Source organism: Scomber japonicus, chromosome 20 (assembly GCF_027409825.1).
Source record: "Scomber japonicus isolate fScoJap1 chromosome 20, fScoJap1.pri, whole genome shotgun sequence".
NCBI lineage: Eukaryota > Metazoa > Chordata > Actinopteri > Scombriformes > Scombridae > Scomber > Scomber japonicus.
The window spans coordinates 7,019,536-7,042,177 of NC_070597.1; the positions used below are offsets into that span (position 1 = coordinate 7,019,536).

At 37.1% G+C, this 22,642-nt stretch overlaps 2 protein-coding genes across 5 annotated transcripts; both read right to left on the minus strand.

Annotated features, from left to right (window-relative positions):
• Positions 1-3,095: 3,095 nt before the first annotated feature.
• tvp23b (trans-golgi network vesicle protein 23 homolog B (S. cerevisiae)) lies at positions 3,096-7,974 on the minus strand. Of its 2 annotated transcripts, none has more exons than XM_053341161.1 (7): positions 7,902-7,974; positions 6,417-6,493; positions 5,582-5,726; positions 5,402-5,491; positions 5,122-5,247; positions 4,111-4,239; positions 3,096-4,007 (listed from the first exon to the last, which is right to left on the minus strand). In XM_053341161.1, exons 1-7 carry the CDS (start codon positions 7,911-7,913, stop codon positions 3,981-3,983), a joined length of 606 nt encoding a protein of 201 aa, XP_053197136.1. In that variant the 5' UTR covers positions 7,914-7,974; the 3' UTR covers positions 3,096-3,980. The 2 variants fall into 2 exon arrangements, with proteins under 2 accessions (XP_053197136.1, XP_053197137.1); XM_053341162.1 differs by having other exon boundaries at positions 6,417-6,483; positions 7,901-7,968.
• A 1,563-nt stretch (positions 7,975-9,537) lies between these two features.
• On the minus strand, positions 9,538-18,897 carry trim16 (tripartite motif containing 16). Of its 3 annotated transcripts, none has more exons than XM_053341265.1 (7): positions 18,735-18,897; positions 17,650-18,471; positions 14,227-14,322; positions 12,826-13,059; positions 12,522-12,693; positions 12,034-12,129; positions 9,538-10,399 (listed from the first exon to the last, which is right to left on the minus strand). In XM_053341265.1, the coding sequence occupies exons 2-7, from the start codon at positions 18,343-18,345 to the stop codon at positions 9,792-9,794; spliced, it is 1,902 nt and encodes a 633-aa protein (XP_053197240.1). In that variant the 5' UTR covers positions 18,346-18,471; positions 18,735-18,897; the 3' UTR covers positions 9,538-9,791. The 3 variants fall into 3 exon arrangements, with proteins under 3 accessions (XP_053197240.1, XP_053197241.1, XP_053197242.1); XM_053341266.1 differs by having other exon boundaries at positions 18,717-18,766; XM_053341267.1 differs by lacking the exon at positions 17,650-18,471.
• Positions 18,898-22,642: the final 3,745 nt, after the last annotated feature.

Sequence of the window (22,642 nt, forward strand, 5' to 3'; positions counted from 1 at the left end):
AAAAACCAGTCTTACCTATGGTAGCAGTAGTTTGTCCAAGCGGTGTTGCCGTAGATATCCGTCCAAGATGGCGGACGATCGAGAACGCTACTGCGCATGTCAGACTCACATCGGGTAGGCGACTCACATCGGGTAGTGACACGACTCACATCGGGTAGTGAGTCAGTTTGCTGATGATACGGTATTTTTTCTAAAAGATAAATCAGTAATAGAAAAAGCTTTAAATGTAATTTCCATATTTTCCAAAGCATCTGGTTTGAGTTTAAATTTGGACAAATGCGAACTATTGCCACTTTATCCTTGTAAAGAGGTTGAGATTATGTCAATTCCTGTAAAAAGTGAGGTGAAATATTTAGGAATAAAACTAATTAAAGATGCCAAATTAAGGGAGGAAAGAAATTTTTATGAAAAACTAGAGATGATGAAGAAAACCCTAAATCATTGGCTTATAAGAGATCTATCAATTTTTGGCCGAAACATATTATCTAAGGCGGAGGGCATATCGAAATTGGTTTATCCATGCCAATCTTTATATGTTACTTCTCAAAACATTAAGAAAACAAATTCCATAATTTACAATTTTATATGGAAAAATAAAACACATTATATTAAAAAGTCACATTTGGTCAAAGATACTAATAAAGGAGGTTTAAAAACATTAGATATAGAATCAATGGTAGGGATGTTTAGAGTAAATTGGATAAAAGCCTTTCTGTCACAAACTGAATCTATCTGGTTTCATATTCCCAAAAATATTTTTAAAAAAGTAGGAGGGTTTGAATTTTTGTTACAATGTGATTTTGAAATCACAAAATTACCTCTGAAACTGTCAAAATTTCATGAACAAGTGTTAAGATACTGGAAAATGATATTTACACACAACTTTAGTCCACATGGATCCACATTGTGGAACAACAGAGCAATTACATCAAATAGAAAAACCCTGTACAACAAAAAATGGTGTGATAAGAAAATAATTTTTGTTGCTGACCTGATGGATGAACATGGTTCAATCTTACAACTCAACTCTTTCAATGAAAAATTTAATATGCAGTCCTCTTATAGGGAATATAGCAAAATTTGTAAAGCTATTCCAGTTCCACTAATACAATTGATTAAGAATACTCTATCTCATTCCAGTGTACAGATAGTCTTACCAGATATAAAAATTGAACAAATGCTAATTACTGATAAAAAATGCAATAATAAAATAATACGAAAGATGTTCATGCAGAACCTTTTTTATGGTCATACAAGGGCAACAAACGTTAGAATAAGAGAGAGTAATCTAAAAATTATAAACAAATTTACAAAATATCTGAAATGGCCAATCAGCCCAAAAGCCAAAGAAGTGCAATTTAAAATTATTAATGGCTATTATCCAGCAGCAGAAACATTAAAGAAAAGATTTGGATTTGAGGTTGAGCCATGTTGTTTTTGTAATGCGGAGTGTGAAACTACTGAACATCTTTTTTATTCTTGTACAGTGACATCACTTTTTTGGCAGGATGTGTTTGAATGGATAGGTAATAAAATAGAAAACATCACACCATTTGATAAACATCAGATTCTTTTATATAAAGATAATCTTTCCAAAGAATTTTCAGAACTGGTCAATATTATTATAGTTTTGGGTAAATATCACATCCATTCAAGCAAATGGAAAAATAAACACCCCTCAATAGTTTGGTTTAAAAATGAACTAAATAAATATTTTTCTTCTTTGAAGTTGTTAAATGTATACAAGCCAATTTGTAAATTGAGTGAAACTGCAACGAAATATTTGTTTTTTTGAAGGTTTTGTTTTTATTAATGATATGAAATGCCTTGTATTTTATTTTATTTTTTTATATATATATATATTTTTATAATTATATCCTTTTATGTCTATAGCCTTGTAGATTTTATTTATAATGGAGATATCTTTGTTTGGTAAAAAGAATGCACATGTTTTCCTATCGAGAGTTTTTTGTATATTATGGAAATGATAATAAAGTTTATTGAAAAAAAAAAAAAAAACATCGGGTAGTGACCATAGACTGTAAAAAGAAGGTAGTGACAGATGTAATCAAAAAGGTGAGGCTTCTCTTCCGTATCCGCCTTGTGACGTGTTTGAGAGGCGTTCTTTTTTCTCCACCCGTATTCCGAGAAGACCCGCCCTACTCTGCCTCTGATTGGCTTAGATCCTGAACGCTACCCCAACCTTAACCAATAGAACGTTGGCAACAAGTAGTAGCCAATCAGAGGCAGAGTACGGCGGGTCTTCTCTGAATGCGGGTGGGAACGGGAAATAGGGAGTTTGGAACCAAATAGACGCCATGTTCGTTGGGGCAAATAAAATATCCCCCTCTGAAAATAATTAATAATGAAATAATCTCACTCATAGCACCGCTAATCACTCTAAAAGCGTGTAATAGTCTTCAAGGTCTATCATGTTATGAATTAAACTTGATTGGGATCACTGAAATGATTCATTCAGTTTGATAGTGGTTTCATTTCTTCACAAGTTCATGTAGCATGTTTCCAGACAGGCGTTATAATACATAAAATGACAGGTGCAATGTCTGTATTGGTTTAATCACATTGATTTGAAAGTATTTTTAAGTCAGACTCCAGTGTATTTTGGCATTTTTTAAATAATTCATATTTCTCTGAGTCATTTCTTGCCTATATTGATTCGCCACACTATTTTTATTTCTTGGACAAATAACTTAATTTTGCGCTCTAAAATGGACAATGTATGCGTACAGTAGAATGCTGCAGTCATACATCATCCTCCAAGCTTGAGCAGATGGCATTATGTCTCTTTGTCTTCTGAGCAGCAAACAGATAAACATCACCAGGCGTAGCTGGCTATAGTTAGCACAATGGCATTTGTCAATGTCATCAATTATTTCCATAATGCAATTTTGCTCATTGATTTGCAAATGCCCAATACATCTACAACTGTTCGCTCATGATGTAATCTACTGTACTTGGAACTGGGATGAAAATAAACTCTGGCACGGAAACCTGCAGCGAAACAGTCACTGAAGTTGGATTTCCAAGTTTGAAAATTGTAATAATAATAAATAAAAACTTCCACACTGTTCGGAAAAATGTTACAAATGTATTTGCACAAAAAGAAGATGTTCCACATATTGTTGTTTCTTTACATACATATTTACAGATCTCCTGGAATACTTTACACTGTTACTTTACAATCTCGCATATCATACAAACAAAAACGTTTGCACAATACCATTCGGAAACATCATTTTAATATTATAAAGGTTAGAGTAAGGAGGAAAAGTAAATAAACTAAGATATCTGAACTTTCTCTGAGACTACTAACACATGAAAAACTACACTCAGTTTAACATCTCAAGTCCTTTCACTCTTTTTTCCGTCATGCATTAACGCCAAGCACGCAGGTGACATTAGTAAGTCTTTAGAGGGTTTAAATCTCAGATAATACAGAGTACAAGGGCCACAGAATATCTAGCCATTATAAACCCTTTGAGCTGATGCAGAGTCAGGCAAGAGGAGGAAAAAACTAAACAATAGAAAAAAAATCAAAAATGTGATTTCAGTTCATGATGAAAAAAAGGTTTCCGTTAGGGCTGAACATTTAATCGAGTTTTTATCGGAATCCCAATGTGGCCCGTTGCAAATATCACAGGAGGTGCGTCATTTGTTAAAAGAAATGTAAAATGTGTGTCAAAATATCATTTAAAATTATATATATATCGTCATGCTGCAGAGACGTGCTGGCCTACACATTATATTCTACAGACATCTGTGTTTGGTACAGATGCTGGTAAAAAAAAAAAAATCACACCATAATCATTTTAATATGCGTTTCAATTAAAATGGAAATAATAATGCAAGTGTAATTAGATATTTCAAAATTGTTCAGCCCTAGTTTCTGTCTATGTATCCACTTGCTAAAGGAGTATATAGTATTAAGAACAATGTAAAAAAAATTGAAGAGACGCACTCTATGATTCCTCCTCTTTAGACAGCGCCTGTGGATGAAAAACAAAACATCTGTAAGACTTTCTGGAGCGACAAAATAACAAACAATGACATCATTATTAATGTGTTTTACTCCAAAAAAAAAAAAGTCACCTGTTTGAGAAACTGTCGTCCAAAATAATTAGTCGCCATGTTCTTTAAGCTGGTCTTGCCTCCCACTTTACACCGTATGTAGCCGTAGAGGTTGGCCCCTTGCAGCACCAGACCCATGATCACTACAGGCTGTGTGGAGGAACACAGGCAGGGTTTAACATACATGATTTATGAACACAGAAAACTTGAGTAAGAATAAGCCTGGTGATATTCTTCATTGTTCTTATTGAAAACAAACAATGAGTACATCCTATTAAAAAGGTATTGACTGTGTATTATTTTTCTTATTCCTCAAAAATGACTGAAAACCACAGTGGAAAGTCATCAAGTACTAATTAAGTACAATTTTGGGGTACATGTACTTTAATTGAATACCTTCATTTTCTGCTACTTTCGACTTCTGCCTTAAATATTAAAGGAAAACATGTTGTACTTTTTACTCCACTAAATGTATTTAAACATTTTAGTTACTACTTAATTTGCAGATTCAGATCAATAATACCAAATATCAATTTTCATAAGACTTTAGTGAGCATGTATGCATCAATAATTGGATTCTAATACAATAATATATCATGATTCTGAATTGAGCCGTTCTGCATATATATTAGTTTTATTTTTGGTGCTTTTAAGTACATTTTGAAGAAAAGACACAAACTTCCCTGCTGCCAGAAATACTCCCTGGAACTCCAAATATGGATTCTTCCACCACTGAAGAAAGTCCCTAACAAATAAACTATTTCCTCCTTTTTGGGTAACATTTGCTACAACGCTACAGTGCCCAGCTGTTTTAGAAAACTACTGAACCAAAAGTTTAATCTACATATTTCTAAATGTTTTAAAGATTTACATCTTCAGAAGGAATTTGTGTGTTTGGGGTTGAGTGCCACACACAAGGAAGGGAAGCTAGAAAGTTTAGTTTAGTCCATAGATGGACTAACACTGTTTGTTTTGGTGTTTTCATGAGATTTGAAGAACAATAAGCTTCTTTTGTTGCATTTAAGGACTTACCATCCATTTAATCTTGAAAGAAAAGAGGGTGCTGAAGGCGAAGATGACCCACATGACAGGACAAACGATCAGTCCGAGCCAGAAGACTCGTGATTCAGCATCTGACGCTTGTTGTTTCCCAGTGCCCTGAACAAAACAGGATATTCTCACCATTAGGACATCTGCAAATACCATAAAGCTCGCCGACAGTAAACAAGTGTACAAGAGGTCAGTATATGATGAGGGGTTTAAAGACCCAAGGGTGGGACAGAACAATTACTGCAACATCAAAGCATCTTACCTTCCTTGCTTCAAACACCCAATGGCTTCGTCCATCATCATCCACCTGGTTCCACCATCTCAGACCAACCATCAGCCTCCCACTGATGTTCTGTAAAAATATAAAAAGGATATTGTTGGCCTTAAATAATCCCCACTTCCTGCTGTAAACTTGACATAACTGATCATGTAAGTTAATCACCTTTACTGTCCAGAAGTCACATGAGAGCAGGAGAATTATTGTGACCATGCAGGCGATGAAACTTCTACTGAAGATCTCACAGAGCAGGTAGACGAGGATGGCGCTGACTCTGAAGAAGAGGTGGAAGAAGGACGCCACTGGATGCCTGGTAACACATATTCAACATATTAAATCCAATGTTAAGCAAGTTTTATCTAAAAGGCAGATTCATTCTTTACAATAGGTCCAACATTTAAAAGATATTCAGCTTACTATCATGTATGACACTGAAAAACATCAAATTATCACATTTGAGAATCTGCACCCAGCAGATTTTAGGGTTTTTGCTTTAAAAATGACCAAAATGATTATTCAGTTATCAAAATGGTTTCAAAATACTTTTCCATCAACTGACTTATCAGTTAATCGAGTGACTTTTGCAGCTCTAAAACAACTAAAACAATTAATCTATAGTGAAAATAGTGCATATTACAGATCTATTTATTTGTCTAAAAAGTGTCCGAAAATAATGAAAAAGGCCATTACTTTTTCTCACAGTGCAGCATAGTATATATAATTTCCTTGTTTTAGTCAACAAACCATCATATATAACATAGAAAAATGTCAAATCTTCACATTCGAGAAGCTGCAATAAGCAAATTTTTAGTGTTTTTGCTTTAAAAAATGACTACAATGTTTATTCAATTATCAAAAAAGTTTTTAAAAGATTACTATATAAACAGCTGGTTCCAACTCTGATACTCTACTAGGGTTAGTGTTAGGGTTGTCCACTGTCATTTACTTGCTCTGCAGACATTGATGGATGTTTAAAATCAGCTGTCCTCTGTTGACTTACTTGATACTCGACTTCTTCGACCTTTTCCCCACATCCTCCTCTGCATCGAACAGAGACACATCTTCATCATTAGTATCCTGAGGGATCAATAAGGAAGAGACAAAACCCTTAGAGACTCACAGCACTGAAAAAGCGAATTTCATACATCATATGAACACATGGACTGGTCCTGGATCATATGAGCTTGAGCATTAACTGCGTGTTTTAATCAAGAATCTCTTGAACACCTCTTGAACTGTGAAAGAGATTTAATTTGCTGTAATCATTCCTCCTGTTCCTACTTGCTGTTAAAATATACCTCCCACAATGTAAGAAGGGTTGCACAATAACAGAAAACAATTATTTTCATTATCAACCAGTCTGTTGATTATTTTCTCAATTAAAATTAAAATTAGTTGTTTGGTTCAGTCACAGTCAACAACCCAAATATATCCAGTCTACAAACAAGACTAAATAAACCAGAAAATATTAAAGTTTGAGAGTCTTAAAAGATGACTCAAAATGATTAATCAAGTATCAAAATAGTTGGCAGCTTATTGTTTAATCATCTTACTGTTGCAGCTCTAAATCTAAGTGATGGAAGCCAAAATCCTCAATGTGTCCACACAGTCATCGAAAAGTAGATGTGAAGCTTATTTGAAGCTTCAGCAGTCTGAATTAGTCTCAAGTGGAGATCTGCCACATTTACAGTATTTTTAGCATCAAAAGTGTTTCCTTGTTGAGCTGTGGTGGCAGTATAGTAACAAAAAGAGGGATTTTGGCACTATGACTCATTTGGACGGCTGAAGCTTCATATTGAGCTTCAGATAAATTTTTAAATACATTTTTATACAAGAGGAGGAGGACTGTGGATTTTGTCCTCCATCACTTACATTGTAAGTACATTATGAAGGGATCTTCTAATAGTCAGTATGAACAGGAGGAAAACAGATTACAGCAAGAAAAGCAGGTTTCAGTCTTCATTTGTGCTTCTGGCTGTTGTTTTAATACACACATGAAAAACTGTGTGCATGTCCTTTAACTACCACTACTCAAACTAAATATAGTACATGTCCATGATGGCAGACCTACGTTGTTTTTATCTGCTGTAGTTCTGTCACAGCATTAAGTTAGTTGAGTAAATAGAAGATAATAGATTATTTTAAGACTGTGACTTTATTGATGAATAACGTCGACGTGTAACTTCTACTCAAATGTTAGCATAGCTGAGCACCGAGGTAAAGTGTGAATATATATGTATAAATGTGATAACACATATTTACCCACATGAAATAGAACATTATGTGTGTTTTATGAGCGTTGATGTGAAGCTAAGTTAACATAAAGCTAGCGTGGTAGCTTAGCAACAGTTTCACGACAGCTGTTGAAAACGAGGACAACATAATAAATAGTGTTTCCAGACGTTTTTTAGCAACAGTAAATGACGCCACAATAGCAGTTTGATGTCTTATATGTAGCAGATTAATGTTAATATGTGTCACTTACTTCTGTTAACATGTTGAAATTAGAGCAGCCACTTCCTGGTTACATGCTCAGTTGGACAACGCGTCACGGTACACTTTGGTCATGTGACTGAGCGTGAAGCGTGCGTTCTGACGTCATTGTCGTGGTTACGTACGAAGATTTAATAATAATACTACTACTAATACTACTGCTGCTGCTACTACTACTAATAATAGTAATAATAATTATAATAATAATAGTATATTGAACTTACATAAAATATAATAAAAATAAGACCATAAAAGCAGCAAATAGCAAGGTTAATTAAAAGTTAAAGGTTCTTCTAAAAGTCCTTTTTAAAAACTAAAAACAACAACAACCTCTCAGTAGTCTTTGGTAGGAGGGCATTTCATAGACGAGGAGGCTGATCACCAATGGTGCTGAGCTCTAACCCCAATTGTCTGAACTGCTGAGCCTTTTTGTTTGTTTTGTTATTCATTATTACATACTGTATTGATTTTTGTTTGATACCACCTTCAGGTCTGTACTTGCACAGTGTCATTTAATAGATATACAACATTGCATGTTTGTTTAGGCTTTGGGAACACAACGCGCTTAATTGCACCATTTTCCAAAGTTGTCGAAGTTGAAATAAGCTTTTTTAAGTATGAAGAATTTTTTTTTTTAAATTAATGCATGGAAGGACTAAATTCAATTTTCCACATTCATTTGTTCACACAGCACATGCTTATGATGGAGACTACACTTTATTATCACCCACTCAAACAATGAAAAACTAGAGGATTATCATCAGTAATTTACTTTCTGTGCCTACTGTACTCCTTTTTTTTACATGTTTCTTACCTATTTTTGTTGCTTGTACTGTTTGCACAGGGCACTGAAGGAAATCAATTTCACTCCCTTATATACTGAATACTGTACAGACAGACTGACAGATTCAAATTATTATGCGTCAACTACTAACATTATGTATGTGGTTATGATATACTCTGCTCCTGGACATTAGTAGTAGGATGTCATAATGAGATGGACTCAGGGCAGCTTCACTTGATGATGACATTCTTTATTCTTGAACTCTTTGATGCCAAAATAACAAAAGCAAACCGTTTTGTTTGTTTGTTTTTTGTATTTTTATTTTTTTGCATACAGGAAAGAACAGAAACTTCTGGATTCACAGTGTGATGAACAGTAACAGTGATCCCAAACATACGCAGGAGTATATGATTTGAGGCCAAACATTTTAAAGATAGGCTGCTGTAAACACGTTTTACTATGGCAAGACTTTCCATATTTATATTAAATTTTCATAAGATGTCCTTTGCTTGAAGTTAAACATTTTATACAACTATACAAGACTCTCATAATTCTCACTTAAAGGATGAGTTCACAAATATTCAAGTCTATCTTAAAGCAACAGTCAGGTGTCCAATTGGATGCTGACACATGTTTTTCTTGCTGTAATCATTCCTCCTGTTCATACTGACCATTAGAAGATCCCTTCATAATGCACTTACAATATAAGTGATGGGGGACTAAATCCACAGTCCTCCTCCTGTGCAAAGATGTATTCAAAAGTTTATCTGAAGCTAATATGAAGCTTAAGCCGTCATCTTTTTGTTACTATACTTCCACCAACAGGGAAACACAAAGAGGGAATTTGATGCTAAAAAGACTGTAAATGTGTCAGATATCCACTTGATATGATTAACTCAGACTGCTGAAGCCTCATACACTGTGGATTTTGGCCTCCATCACTTACACTGAAAGCACATTTGAAGCAGATCTTTTAATATGCAATATGAACAGGAGGATTGATTACAGTACAGAAAACCTCTTTCACTGTTCATATAACCTGACTGCAGCTTTAAGACAAACTTGAACAATTGTGAACGATGCAGGGAAACTTCATTACTATGCTGCTGTTTTTGAAACAATTCCATTTGCAGGTGAGGTGGGAGGAGAGGGGCTTTTGAGCGGTAATGGCTCTCCAGGTGCAACCAAGGCAACAATATTCTCTTTCTTAGACAACCAGAAAGCTGGGTAAAGAGGCTCCAGGAACTCTGCCTTGTACTCGTGGATGAGGGTCATGGTATCATTCACTCCGTAAAAAGCCAGGAGGCCTTGCTGGTAGTTCACATACACCCCGATACGGGTGAACTTCTCCACACTGAGAGGAGTTTCTACATCACTGTGCCAAGCGGAGAAGGTGCGTCCGTTCCACTGAATACACCAGGAGAAGTTGTTACCTGTGATGCAGCTGTTGCTTTCACTTCCCTTTCGGTCGATGCTCTTGTAGGTGACGCCGATGTGTGTGCCCTCGCCGCCGATATCCACCTCAAAGTAGTGCCGCCCCAGATAGAAGCTCTCTGTTGCCAGCACTTGACGCCAGTTCTCAAAGCGCTCAGGTACATCAGGATAAGGATGTTGCCAGGGTGTGGTATTAGTCACCTTCCTGTTTTCCTCTGTCAGGCGCAGGAACTTGTGAGCTGTGTCACCATCGAAAGTCACCTGGGCGGCATCTGGTAGAGGATTGTAAGAATGTTTACTCGTGCTCTTACATAAGACTACAGTCAGGATTGTGTCTACTAATGAGGCCACACCCTGAATATTTTCTCTGGGAATTTAAAAAGATGTTTATTTTTATAGAAACAAGAGGCACAGTTTACAATTCCTAAACCAGTAGATTCCAAACTGGGAATACTGGGCGATTGCCAAGGAGGAAATGTGCAGATTGTCCCTGAGTGAACATTCATTTGGGAACAATAACCAACCACACAAGTCCTCTAATGCATGCAAAGCTATCAAGATTCAAGCTATCAAAATCTATTCAGAAAGCAAACAGAGCACAATATCTTGTTTCAGGTAACCAGACGTTTGATAGGGAACAAAGAGAAAGAAAAACAGGTGTTAATCGAGCAAATACAGGTGGAAATGTGTAAATATGAAGAAGCCAATCAGTCTGTTGAATTCACAGTCAGTATATTGAAAGAAACTTGTGGCTTCTGTAAGTGAAAACTGACAGTTTGGGCAAAGTTAAATGTGCATTTTTGATTTGCACAAAATAAATGAAAAGGGTAACACTTTATAATAGCATGTTTAAAGTCCCTTCTCAACTCAAAAATATGTTTTTCTTCTTGCTTCTACAGTTGGATGTTTTAGCTTTAATGTTCAGAATGATGTATGAGACAGAGTTTGACACCAAAGTAGAAAGTTTCTCTGAGCTCATTGAAAAATCAGATTTTAAGGGGGCAGGCCTTCGAGCATGATTTGTGATATCCAAATAGTATGGAAGCAAATCGTAGTCAAATAGTCAACTTACATAAGTACACTGTGGAAACGTGAAGTCTCCAGTGCACTGAGACACTGAGAATGGACTTTACATTAAAAGTAGGAAACATCTTCTGTCAAGTAGTTAAACTTTTCAAATACAATCTAATTGCATATTCATAAATGTTGGGCGTTTTTAATGAGGGAGTAGAAGTTATTTAAAGGATTTAAAGATAATTTAATTTAGAACCATATCAGACACAAATTATTATTCAAAGTAGAATATTTTATATACACATTAAAACATGTCTGGAGGGGACTTTAACTAATACATGACTCATGATGAATTCCTGTGGCTCACCATTAACAAATAATCAAGTCATAATGACTTTGCAGGATGTGATAAGTGAACTCTTAATAAATCACCTAATGTTACCTAATGCATTATATATACCAGCACCTATTCTTAGAGAAATATAAAGCTTTTATTTTTCTTCAAACTGGTCATTATATTTTATTTACAAGCTAGGAATTAAAAAAAATGTTAGAAAAGGGTGAAGGAACTGCATGTCTAATCAAACCCAGACTGGAACAAAATTTCATTCAGCCATAAAACTGAACCATATCACTCTTCATAACTTAATTCATGTAAACTAGAACCTATCTGGAAGGCCTAATGGAGGAGCTGAATGCTATGAAGGATAATTACTGCTCTCAAAAGGCTTTCACATTTCACAAATTTTATGATGTGGGTTGGGAGGGCTGAGACTCAAGGCCACATCCTGACTGTAGCCATCATTGCAGTATTTAAGTCTAAAGGCCCATATTCAAATATCGGCCATATTGGATAACTAGATGTTATTCAAACATATTAAAAAGCACTTACACTTGAGGAAGTCTGTACGAGTCTCTGGATTTGGTAACGTTATGTTCTGTTTTGCTGCAACAATCGCCTGGACTGTTGTCTTTATCCCCATTTTATCTGAAATGAAAGAAATATTTTCTTTTTACTCTCTGATAACAAATTAAAGTTTGGATTCATTTGCATAAAATTTGTTTCACAAGCATAAAAAAATGCATCAGGTGGAAACAAGTTGAGCAGCTTCTTTAAATGGCCTAGTTTGCATTAAATTGTGACACATGAAACACACACTTAGCTTAGTTTCCATATTTAGACATCTTTTATGACTCAGGTTAAGGTTTATCACCGCGTACCTGAGCTCCACAGCCATGACACACAGGTGAAAAATTCTCCACATGTGTGAACACGCCTCAACAGCCAGCTACTTGTGCATTTAGGATTTACTGCTGGAATGTTGTTTCCATCTGGAGCCTTTTTTTTTTGTGCTGATGTTCCATTTATTATAAACTCACCATTTTTACACGTCTCTTTAACTTTGTCTATGTATGAAGACACAAGCATGGCACACAGCTCCTCCGTAGACTTGACGATCACATGACTGAAGGAATTCAGACGGTCCATAAGTCCGATGTAGACCCCAGGCAGGGAGGTATCAGTGGCTTCTTTCTTCCACTGTGAATACTCCTGGAAAACAAACACAGAACCCTTTAATGGATAAGAACATGAGGATATATGAAGCCTTCAGGCATGACTTTCTCATTTAGCTCTCCTTCAACTTCAACCCCAACATCTAAGACTTAATCCTGGTGGTGTTACCTGCAGGAAGTCCACATCATTTTTGTTTTTGGAGAGCTTCTCCACCTGCGCTTGTGTCTTCTTCAGCTCTGTGCATCTCTGCTCCAGATGAACCCGGATACCCTCAGCTTGTTTCAGAGCCTGCTTCTCCTCACCCGCCAGTATCTCCGCCACCTCCCGCTTGGCCCTCTCCACCACCGCCTGCAGCTCCTCGAATTGGCTTTCAATCACTGCTCGTACCTCGGTCACAGAATGCTGTGGAATTGAGATTTTGATGTCAGATCTTGCCGATTGGACTGAGCATTTTTTACATTCTTTGCATTATGCAAGAGGAAGTGATGCATATTAAAGCTGAAGCATAACCTGTTAGTGCAAGCTCAAATAGGAAGTGCTTTCTTGCTTCACCATGTCTCTCAACAACATGAAAGAAACATTTTCCATCCTGCTAGTGTTGTTTTACACATCTGTTATATAGGAGAATCAGTCTTTACCTTCTCACTATTCTGTTGGAATTTAAATATTCCACAACAGGATTTAATTGGGAAACATTGTTAAGGCACGGAGTAAAAGCAACCATCTCTCTCAGATATTTACACAACGGAAAGCTAAATCAAGACCATGCTCTTAAGGAATTTGATATCCTGCCCTCTACTCAGACATACAGGTTTCCAAAAACTTAATTACTTTTCTTGCGGTTTTCCTTGCCTTCAAAATTAAAGTCAGGTGGCCAATTGAATACTGACATGTTTTTCTTGCTGTAATCATTCCTCCTGTTCATAAAGACTATTAAGGAATTTCTTCAACCGCAGTTAAAAAGGGAAAAACTCTCGAGACGAAAAGAGATTTTTTTTTTACTAACAAAAGTCTGACAAAAGTCTGTCAGATTTCCACTTCATATGTCTGGCTCAGACTGCTGAAGCCTCATATAAGCTTCACATCAACTTTTAAATGCATTTTTGCCCAAAACGAGAATTTTGGCCGTCCTCACTTATACACTGGAATCCCATTTGGAGATATTCTTATGCTCAGTAGGAACAGGAGGAAGGATTATAGCTAGACAAACTTGTTTCAGTATTCATTAGGGCACCTGATTGTTGTTTCAAGAGTTTAAATTGTCAGCCTAACCCTTATCATACATTCTTGTCTTGAATTGCGTGTATACTGTAGTATCGGCACTCCTAATGTCTTTCATGGTATTACTGGTTGGTTCATTTTGGGATGATCTGAAATGAACTGAATTGACTACTTTGGGGAAACTTGACAGGTTTGGGAGGCTCACGATACCTCAGGGCTTACACAGGCTGGTGGATTCTCAAGCTAAAAATAGAAGCCACCAACTCACATGGTAAAACACACATTGTGACATTCTTGTGACACGCTCGGTGAGATCATTAGATCAGATTAGTCACATGGTGTGTTTACCTCAATGGAGACTGTGTTGAGTTGCAGTTTGTTGATGGCGTTCTCCGCTGCCGTCACTGTCTTCACCATCTCAGTCTGCTTGTCCTTCAGTTCCCTCTGTGATTATAACAAGAGAAGAGCACTTTAAAAGCATGTTTCCTCACAAATTCAACACACACGGTCATGCTGGAAATATGTCAGATCCTAACAGAAAGCACTTGTATCCAGCAAATGTAAACATGTAGGCAGTTTCTTCAGGAAAACTGTGTTTCCTCAACTCTATGGGGGTCACACATCCTTTCCTTTGCTCAGACGATTGTGTTTTCTTTGATGTATTGACTTGTTTTGTGTTTCCAGTCTGAATTCCTCTGGCATGTTCAGGCAGCTCTGAAGCTCACAGTGATTTTAAGGCAAACTTCACTTCAGTCAAGTTTGGACCCTGAGGGGAGCACTTCTGCTTGAGACAGCACGATGGGCATCAAGTCTACGTAGAATTATTATATAATACCAAATGTCTTGGTTCAGAAAGATCCCCCAGGTTACGAGTTTTTATACATGTTAATATAATAATAATAAAATTTATTTGTATAGCACTTTTCTTAACTATGTTACAAAGTGCTTTACAGAAGAATAATGTTAACACTGATATAAAGATCATTCATTTGCAGATGATCTTTTGAAATATTTAATAAATTTATAGAAATTCATTCCAACACTCAGTCATCTCAGATTATAAAAAATGATTGCAGAATAAATAGTAATATGACGGGAGAGGGATGTCGATCAGAAGATGGTGGCATGATTAAATATGCAAAGACTATAAATACTATAAAAGGTATAATAAATTTCACTTTGAGTATATTCTTTATATTATCTGATACTTATCTCCACTAAAAGGGAATACCTATTACCTAATTATAAGGGTTTCTTCATCAGTGACAAGCCCTGAATAACTTGTTTTCATGCTGTAGTTGATTCCAAAGCAGAAGCTCGGTGATGACAGTTGGGAGCTGCCATCACCAGTACCAGAAACAGATCCTCATTGTCTGGCACCATGACAGATACCCGTCACAACCACTAAATCAACAACTATCAATTATCAGTGGAGGACTTTGTGGCATCTCCAATTAAAATTAATTACTAAAGTTTATGCTTCGTTACGATTGAAGCCCCAGAAACCAAATCAACAACAGACAGTCTGGATTCAACTAACTGTTTATAGTTTTCTAAAAGGAGGGTTTGGAGTTACCTTGCAGTGGTTCAGACCTATCAGGGTCCTAGAACTACTGACAGCTACGAGCATGGTTTAAGGAGTGATGACAGCGAGAGCCGATAGACGGTGGCTGGTTCATCAACCACCTGCCATGTATTGTTTTTACTTCTTCTCAGATGGTTATGTAACAAACCAATTGGTGCGTCAGGTTTAGTTTGAAATGAACAAATGAGAAGTTATTTCACTATATTGCTTTGTGTTTCCCTTACCTGTCGTGTGAAAATCCCTTTGAATATAAAGCTCTTTTTTTTAAAAAGGGAAGTGGGAAATTTTCGAGAGCTAATTTCCTCCTTTAGTTTTCATTTTAACTGAAGTGAGCATATCTCTCAGCTTTACTATCATTTTTATTTTCTTCTATTCATACACAATTAAACATTTTTAAAAGTGGACGTCTCATGCTTAATTCCAGGATTTCTGGATGATTAACTCTTTACTTATCTTATATTGGCCATTTATGCAGCTCAATTCAGCCTCTGTCTGAAACAGGTCGTTTTAGCCCCCGTTCCCAATGAGGTTAGTTAGGCTACATGAACAGTAGTGATATGACTTCACTTCTTTTTCTCATCTTTGCTGAAAATGTCTCAAATACATTCAAACATGTTTGAGCCTGAATCTCATCTGAAATATGCGAGTGGCCAACGTGAACAACCTCAGCAAGACAGACAACAGAATGGACGTGGGATAAAGGGAACGATCTGATGTCAGTTAAAAACATTTTGCAGGACAGTGAATGCAACATGTACTGAATGATTGTTGCAGGATTTTTAACCATCCAAGTGACTGTACAGTCCTCTGAACAGTGTTTACCTTGCAGCTCTAATGAAGATGTTTGAGGTTTTGCAACAACCCACTCTGTAAATAACAGGTGTAGGCTAAAAGCTACAGATCTCAGGAATCTCGGCAGGAATGCATGAACCTGGGGGTCACTGACTGTCAAAAAAAGAGACAAATGACACTGGCTGAAGCTTGATCTTCCTATGTAGTCAACGTGGCAAAATAGATCTGAGTATTAAGTGTCCAGAATGCTGCAGAGCTAAAAGATGTTGTTAATCAGTCAGAGTGGGCTCATGATTTGATGACCTTTGCAGCGGATATTGAGGCTGAATTAGAATCGTAATTGGATTTAGGAAATCAGACAACAACTGTGATGGATTTGGGAGGACAAAGTTCATCCTCTCCCTGCTGGTGTTAAAAGTTACATCCATCAAAGCCGCTTAGTTTGACACTTCTATAAATATCTCTTCTTCAACATTTGGAGGCACCATTGTGAACAAGATTTGCATGCTCACAGATCAAATTAATGGCACCATCTATTTTAATGTAAAAAAACCCTGTCCTTTTCGCTTCATTTTTTATCCCCCACTAAAAAATCTTTTCATTGATATGTACCTGCCCTGCTGAGACTGTGGCGGACTCCACCTCTAGTCTCACCACAGATTGAAAAACAAAAAAGACATTCAGTGAGGCTTAGCGATGTTAGATAAAGAAGAGGACACAGAAGACTTGCTGTAATTTGAGAATGTTGTGGAGTCGTGTTCAAGTGTACCGAATGGAAGACTTGGACTGCAAGTAGAAACAAGTTTCACTAATCTTTTGATAACTACTTTTTTCAATTTTTGTTCTTTAAATCATCAAAAATGCTGAGTCACAGTTTGCCATGTCCCAATGTGAGGGACATGGTGTCTTCAAATTGCTTAATTTGTCTGTTTAAGATGTTAAATTTGTAATGATATTAGAACACAGAAGCAGAGAGTGAATGGATGACATTTTGCTTGATAAATTATTTAAATGACTGGTTTTCAAACTGAAGATTTCATTTGACTGATTATGAAGAGATGAGAAAGAAAAAATCTGTTACATAAGACTGTTTTTTCTGTCACTCTTCTTTTTCTTTTGCTCTTGTAAACTAAGCAATAGTTTCCCTTCTCTAAGTCTCTAAAAAACCCCAAAAAAGAGGAGACATCAGAGGTGAAAATATCACTTTTTTGGTTGATAATTCATGTCCTCACTGAGCTAGAACCTGTGATGAGGGGGCAGAACTTTAAGGAATCACAACCCAATAAAAGTTGAGAACCACTGACTGACATGTGAAAGGTAAATGTGTACAAGATTAACAGATATACAGTATGAATGTGCAGTTTTAAGGGGTTGTAATGAAGGGAAACACCTGCCTCTATCTGTCTGCGAGCCTCCACCACAGGCATGGTGTTGTGGCCTTTGTGGTCCTCCGTCACACAGTCTTGACAGATGCAGCAGTCGTCAGCACAGCAGAAAAGCTCCAGGGGCCACTTGTGGCTCTCACATGTCCGCCTCTCGATGTCCCTGAGCGGCTCCACCAGCCGGTGGTTCTGAAACTTTGGGTTCTCCAGGTGAGGCCGGAGGTGTGCCTCGCAGTAGGACACCAGGCAGGTGAGGCAGGATTTGAGGGCTCTGCAGGGGCTCTCAATACACGAATCACACACTACATCGTCAGGGCCCAAAGGTTCCTCCTTCACCTCCTCTTCTGCTCCATTTGTCTGCGGTTCTGCCTCTTTCTTGTCCTCTTCAGGCTTTTTTGGATCCTCAGACTCCTCTAGATCTTCTTGTATTTTGATTTCCTCTGTTGTCTTTGAATCTTGATTTTGCTCCTCTTTGCTGTTAATTGCAGGTGCTTCAGCTTCTGTTCCATTCTGTTTGACAGGTTCAGGCTTGTCGAGGCTCTTCAGACTCTCAGGGCATCCTTTGCTTGTGTCACCGAGGCAGGAGTCACAAACAGAGTGTCCACAGGCTGTCGGCTGGTCTCCGCTCAGGACACCTGAGCAGACACTGCATAGTTTCTGCTGCTGCTTGGAGGTGGGAGCTGCTTCTTCAGCTGCTGTAGCTGCCATGTCTCCAGTCCTTCTGTGTCCGTCTGGCTTCACTTCCACTCTCTTATGCTCTCCGAAAATGACTGGCTCAGCCACTTTTGCAGCCAGCGGTTCCTGGATCACACTGAAGAGCCTTGGAAGCCACACCTAGATGATGTGAACGTCAGTCAAGCCTCATAGTTTCAGTCTAAATGTTATCCGCCCCCTTCAGCCTTCACATGTAACCAAACAGGCCGGCATGCAAGCAAACAGTCCACACACACAATCTCTGCCCTCCCCTTCCCTGGAAAACATAAAGCCACAGGGTGGAGCCAACACTGCAAACGAGGAACAGAGGTGTAGAGTTGCATTCCCCCACATGCTCTAAGTATGAGGATGAAACTGAAACTTACCTTTATCTGTTTACATACTTTTTTTGTTACCTGACTGATGAACTCATTGACAGCATGTGTGTTCTCTGTCTCTGTCACAGCATGATTAAACTATCTTGACAAAAACAAAACTGAGGAGATCAGGAAATCATTACCACAGCCTTTTGTCTGTCCTTCTGTTTCCTCTTTCATGTCATGTGAGCATTTCTGCTGCTCCAAAGTACAAGTGGAAAACCAGTGCAAAAGCAAATATTGAGAGAATGACACTTCAGTGCAGATACTGCCACCAAGTGACCAAACCCTGCTGTTATCAAAGTTGAGTTTGTTATTTACTCTTAAGAGAGAACTTACTGTATGTGTGAAATGGTCTTTTTGTAGTTAAAATGAAGAATAAGACATTTTTATCAAGTGACTCACTCCCACTCACAATGAAGAGTGGGTGTAACATTCAGAGCAGCTCTGATGCGGTCATATGATTAATCACATGTGTGTGCAGAGAGGACCAGCCAATCAGAGATGTGGATTTTTATTTGTGTCTGCCACATTCAAAGCTTGATTTCCAAGTTGGCAAAGCAGGCCACTGCCCAGGAACTCCAGAGGGCTCAGGTTTGTTCTAAAGTTGCGTTTTTACCAAAGTGCACACAGAAAACAAAAAATGCACCAGGAGATAGAGACTCTTTAACACCCTGTTAGGAGCATGATTAGTTAAAGGTGGTTGTTTAAATGTATGTGCCCTTGTTGTATTTGTAATTAGTTAAAAAAAACTGGACTGGATTGGTAGAGTTGAAGCTTGTGGTACAGTAGATCTACACTTTGATAGAAATGATAAAACTCAGGTTAGAACTAGTATGTGTGATATTAATGACCAGAGAAAGCTACAATCTGTCACTTCTTTTTATCAGTTGTTTTTACCATTATGATCATTTTTATACCTTAATAGCTGCAATATAACCTGGTGGAGATACAACTCATGAAATCCAAAATATCCAAACTATTTTAAAGTATTTCTGGAAATGTCTACTTAGGTGCAAATGAGATAACTAGTAACATCAAAATTAATTTTCACATCTCATTTTCCACTCCTGCCTGTTTAAGGGTTAATCCACCCACAGGGATAATGTAAGGCTGCAAACAACAATTAACAGTCCGAACTGCAAAGATGAGTTGAGTTTATGATCATGGAAAACTGTAAAAACTAGCAAATATTTATATTTGAGAAGCTGGTACCTGAGAATTTTTGACATTTTTACATGAAAAAAAGTTTTAAATTAGTGTCCTTAATGTCCTTTCAGTCAACTAATCATTTCAGGGTCCAAGGTAATACCTGGTTGCCTATTGATCCCCCCTCCCTCCCATATATATGGGAGGGAGGGGGGGGGGGGGTCAATAGGCAGCCATCAACAAACTTTCCAGTCACAACGTTCATTCTTTTACAAAACTCTTTTTATTCATGTGTGATGTTATTCTGTCCATTTTACAGTATTTACAGGTTGTTCTGCTTCCCCCTAGTGGCTGAAAGAAGTAATGAATACAGCTTACACTCAAAAAATAAAGTTGATAAACAGCTTGTTTGTGAGTAAATCAATATATTTTTTAAATTTAATCTCAACATTTGAATTATACTGCAGCAGTTAAACGTGGAACCAGGTCTCAAATAAATTATGGATAGTTTTATTGTAGGCTATGTGTGTATAATCTATTATATACTATTAATGTCACTTTAAGAGCAACTTAACAGAGGCAGCATATATGTTTGAATACAGGAATAGAAGACAATCAGACAGTAGAGGTAATAAAACATTGCTTAATTCTTGAAAATTCTTGATGTGCCTTTGAGCTGAGGTTATATAGAAAACAACATAAACAACATAAACAACATCATAACAAAGGCCGGTCTCATAAAGTAGAATTCACCGGGTTAGTCGGCTAACTCTGGGGTAACCCTGGATCGTTGGTCTTGCATTGGTGGAGAGGAGAGCAGAGGAGAGGAGAGGAGAGGAAGGGGGGAAACTTACAAATCAAGTTCAGGATGAGTGAGAGCTACAGACATTTTTAACACCATCAGTGTGAAAGTGTGATCAACAATAGAACCATAGAACAGCCTGTATCTATAGCAACCATAGAACAACCTGTATCTATAGCAACCACAGAACAGCCTGTATATATGAAGAACTGTTTTTGCGCCATAAGCTGCACAAATCATCAAAAAAGAAAGCTCAGAGTGCATAATAGGTTGTTAGCATATGATTTGGATTTAAATAAAGTGGTTAATTGTCAGCTGGTTTTAGATTACATTTATATTTTTTTATTTTATATTACACAGCAGTCGGCTATATCAGCACTTTCAGAAAAATCACATTCCCAGATGTAATCAAGACGTTGAAATGAATTAAAATAATCTGATAAGAAATGAACACAGCATTATACAAAGGACCTCCCCTCAACAAATATAAAACTATTAAATACATCATGAATTAGCAAAATACAAAGAAAATAAAAGAAAAAAAGAACAGATGATTTCTTCAATCAACAGACAATCATATAAAAAGAAAAGTACAAAGTAGTGAGTTTAGTTTAGGTAAGAGCTCATTATGTTTGTTTATGGATGGTTAAAGAATCTTGCTAACGTTGGTCAGACTCTGTGATCAGTGCCTGGTAATTTGGTGTGTACAAGGTGGCAAATACATCAAATTGTTACATCTTGGCAAACAGGTGTGAAAAGTCTCTTTTACGATCCTTTGTGTCTGATGAGTAACACTTAGGGCTGGGTATCGGTACTCGATAGATTCAAGGTATTGACCGAAATAAATCGATACCAAGTAGTATTGAAACATCTCCTGTCAAACTATACAATTGATCCTTTTTGCACCCAGAGCTAGACAATATGACTATTTGTACAGACTTGCTCACAGCCAATCAACACAAGCGTTCTTCAATATATGAATATTAATAATTTGAAGACTTTGAAAATGCATTTGTGTTAAAAATCATTATCATCATTTAGATTTGGAGGACTGGTGGTATTTTATGCAATTTAATGCTTCTATTCACATTCAGGATGTTGAATGAAGTACTCAGTTGGTATCAGTGTCTCTTTAAGGGAACTTGGATTGGTACTGGTATAATCTTTTAAATGATACCCAGCCCTAATAACACTGATTTTGTCCTGTATTAACCATGGATGTATTATAAGAACTGTATACCAGAAATCAAGACTATCGCCTATTTAATCAAACGAGGCGCATGAGCCAAAAAAATTCTAGCTTTTGGATTTGCTTCTGCATTTTTTGGCCCACTGCTCAGTCGTTTTCTCACCATCTGTGAGAGGAGGTAACCTTGTGTAATCTGTATTATCACTGTGACTAGCTGCCATTCATCACTGTAGCGTGTCATAACAAAGTTTTGGAAATGCAAAAGGAGGATGAGTGCATAGAAATTCACCACAAAGCAGTCATTTTACTGGTTTCATTTCTAAATACTGGAAATGTCCATACATGAGCTATCATGATATTGTGGAACATTTCCTTATATCTGCTTGTAAATGTGAAACTCATCTATCTGCAGCATCACTATAAGTGTTAAAAAAAATAAATTTTTTTTTAAACTTTTTAAAATATGAAGCCTGTATTTAAACCTATTAAATGTTCAATATATACATTCATACATTTATAATGTACGGACTGTGTTCATGTTAGTGCTGACAGAAGGAGTTGAGTTGAAGTACTGACATTTCCAGAGTGTCAGTGAACCATTACAGCTACCTTTAGCAGTGATCTGTAGGACATGTATAATTGGCTGGGGGGTGGGTGGAGGGCGTTGTTCTTACTCCTTCCTCCATGAGTTAGTATGTGGGAGGCAAAGCGAGGGTTAGGGCTAGTGCAAAACTTCTGGCAGGTCTATTATTTTGGGCGCTGGTTACGGCCCACAGTAGCATGTTTAAATTGTTT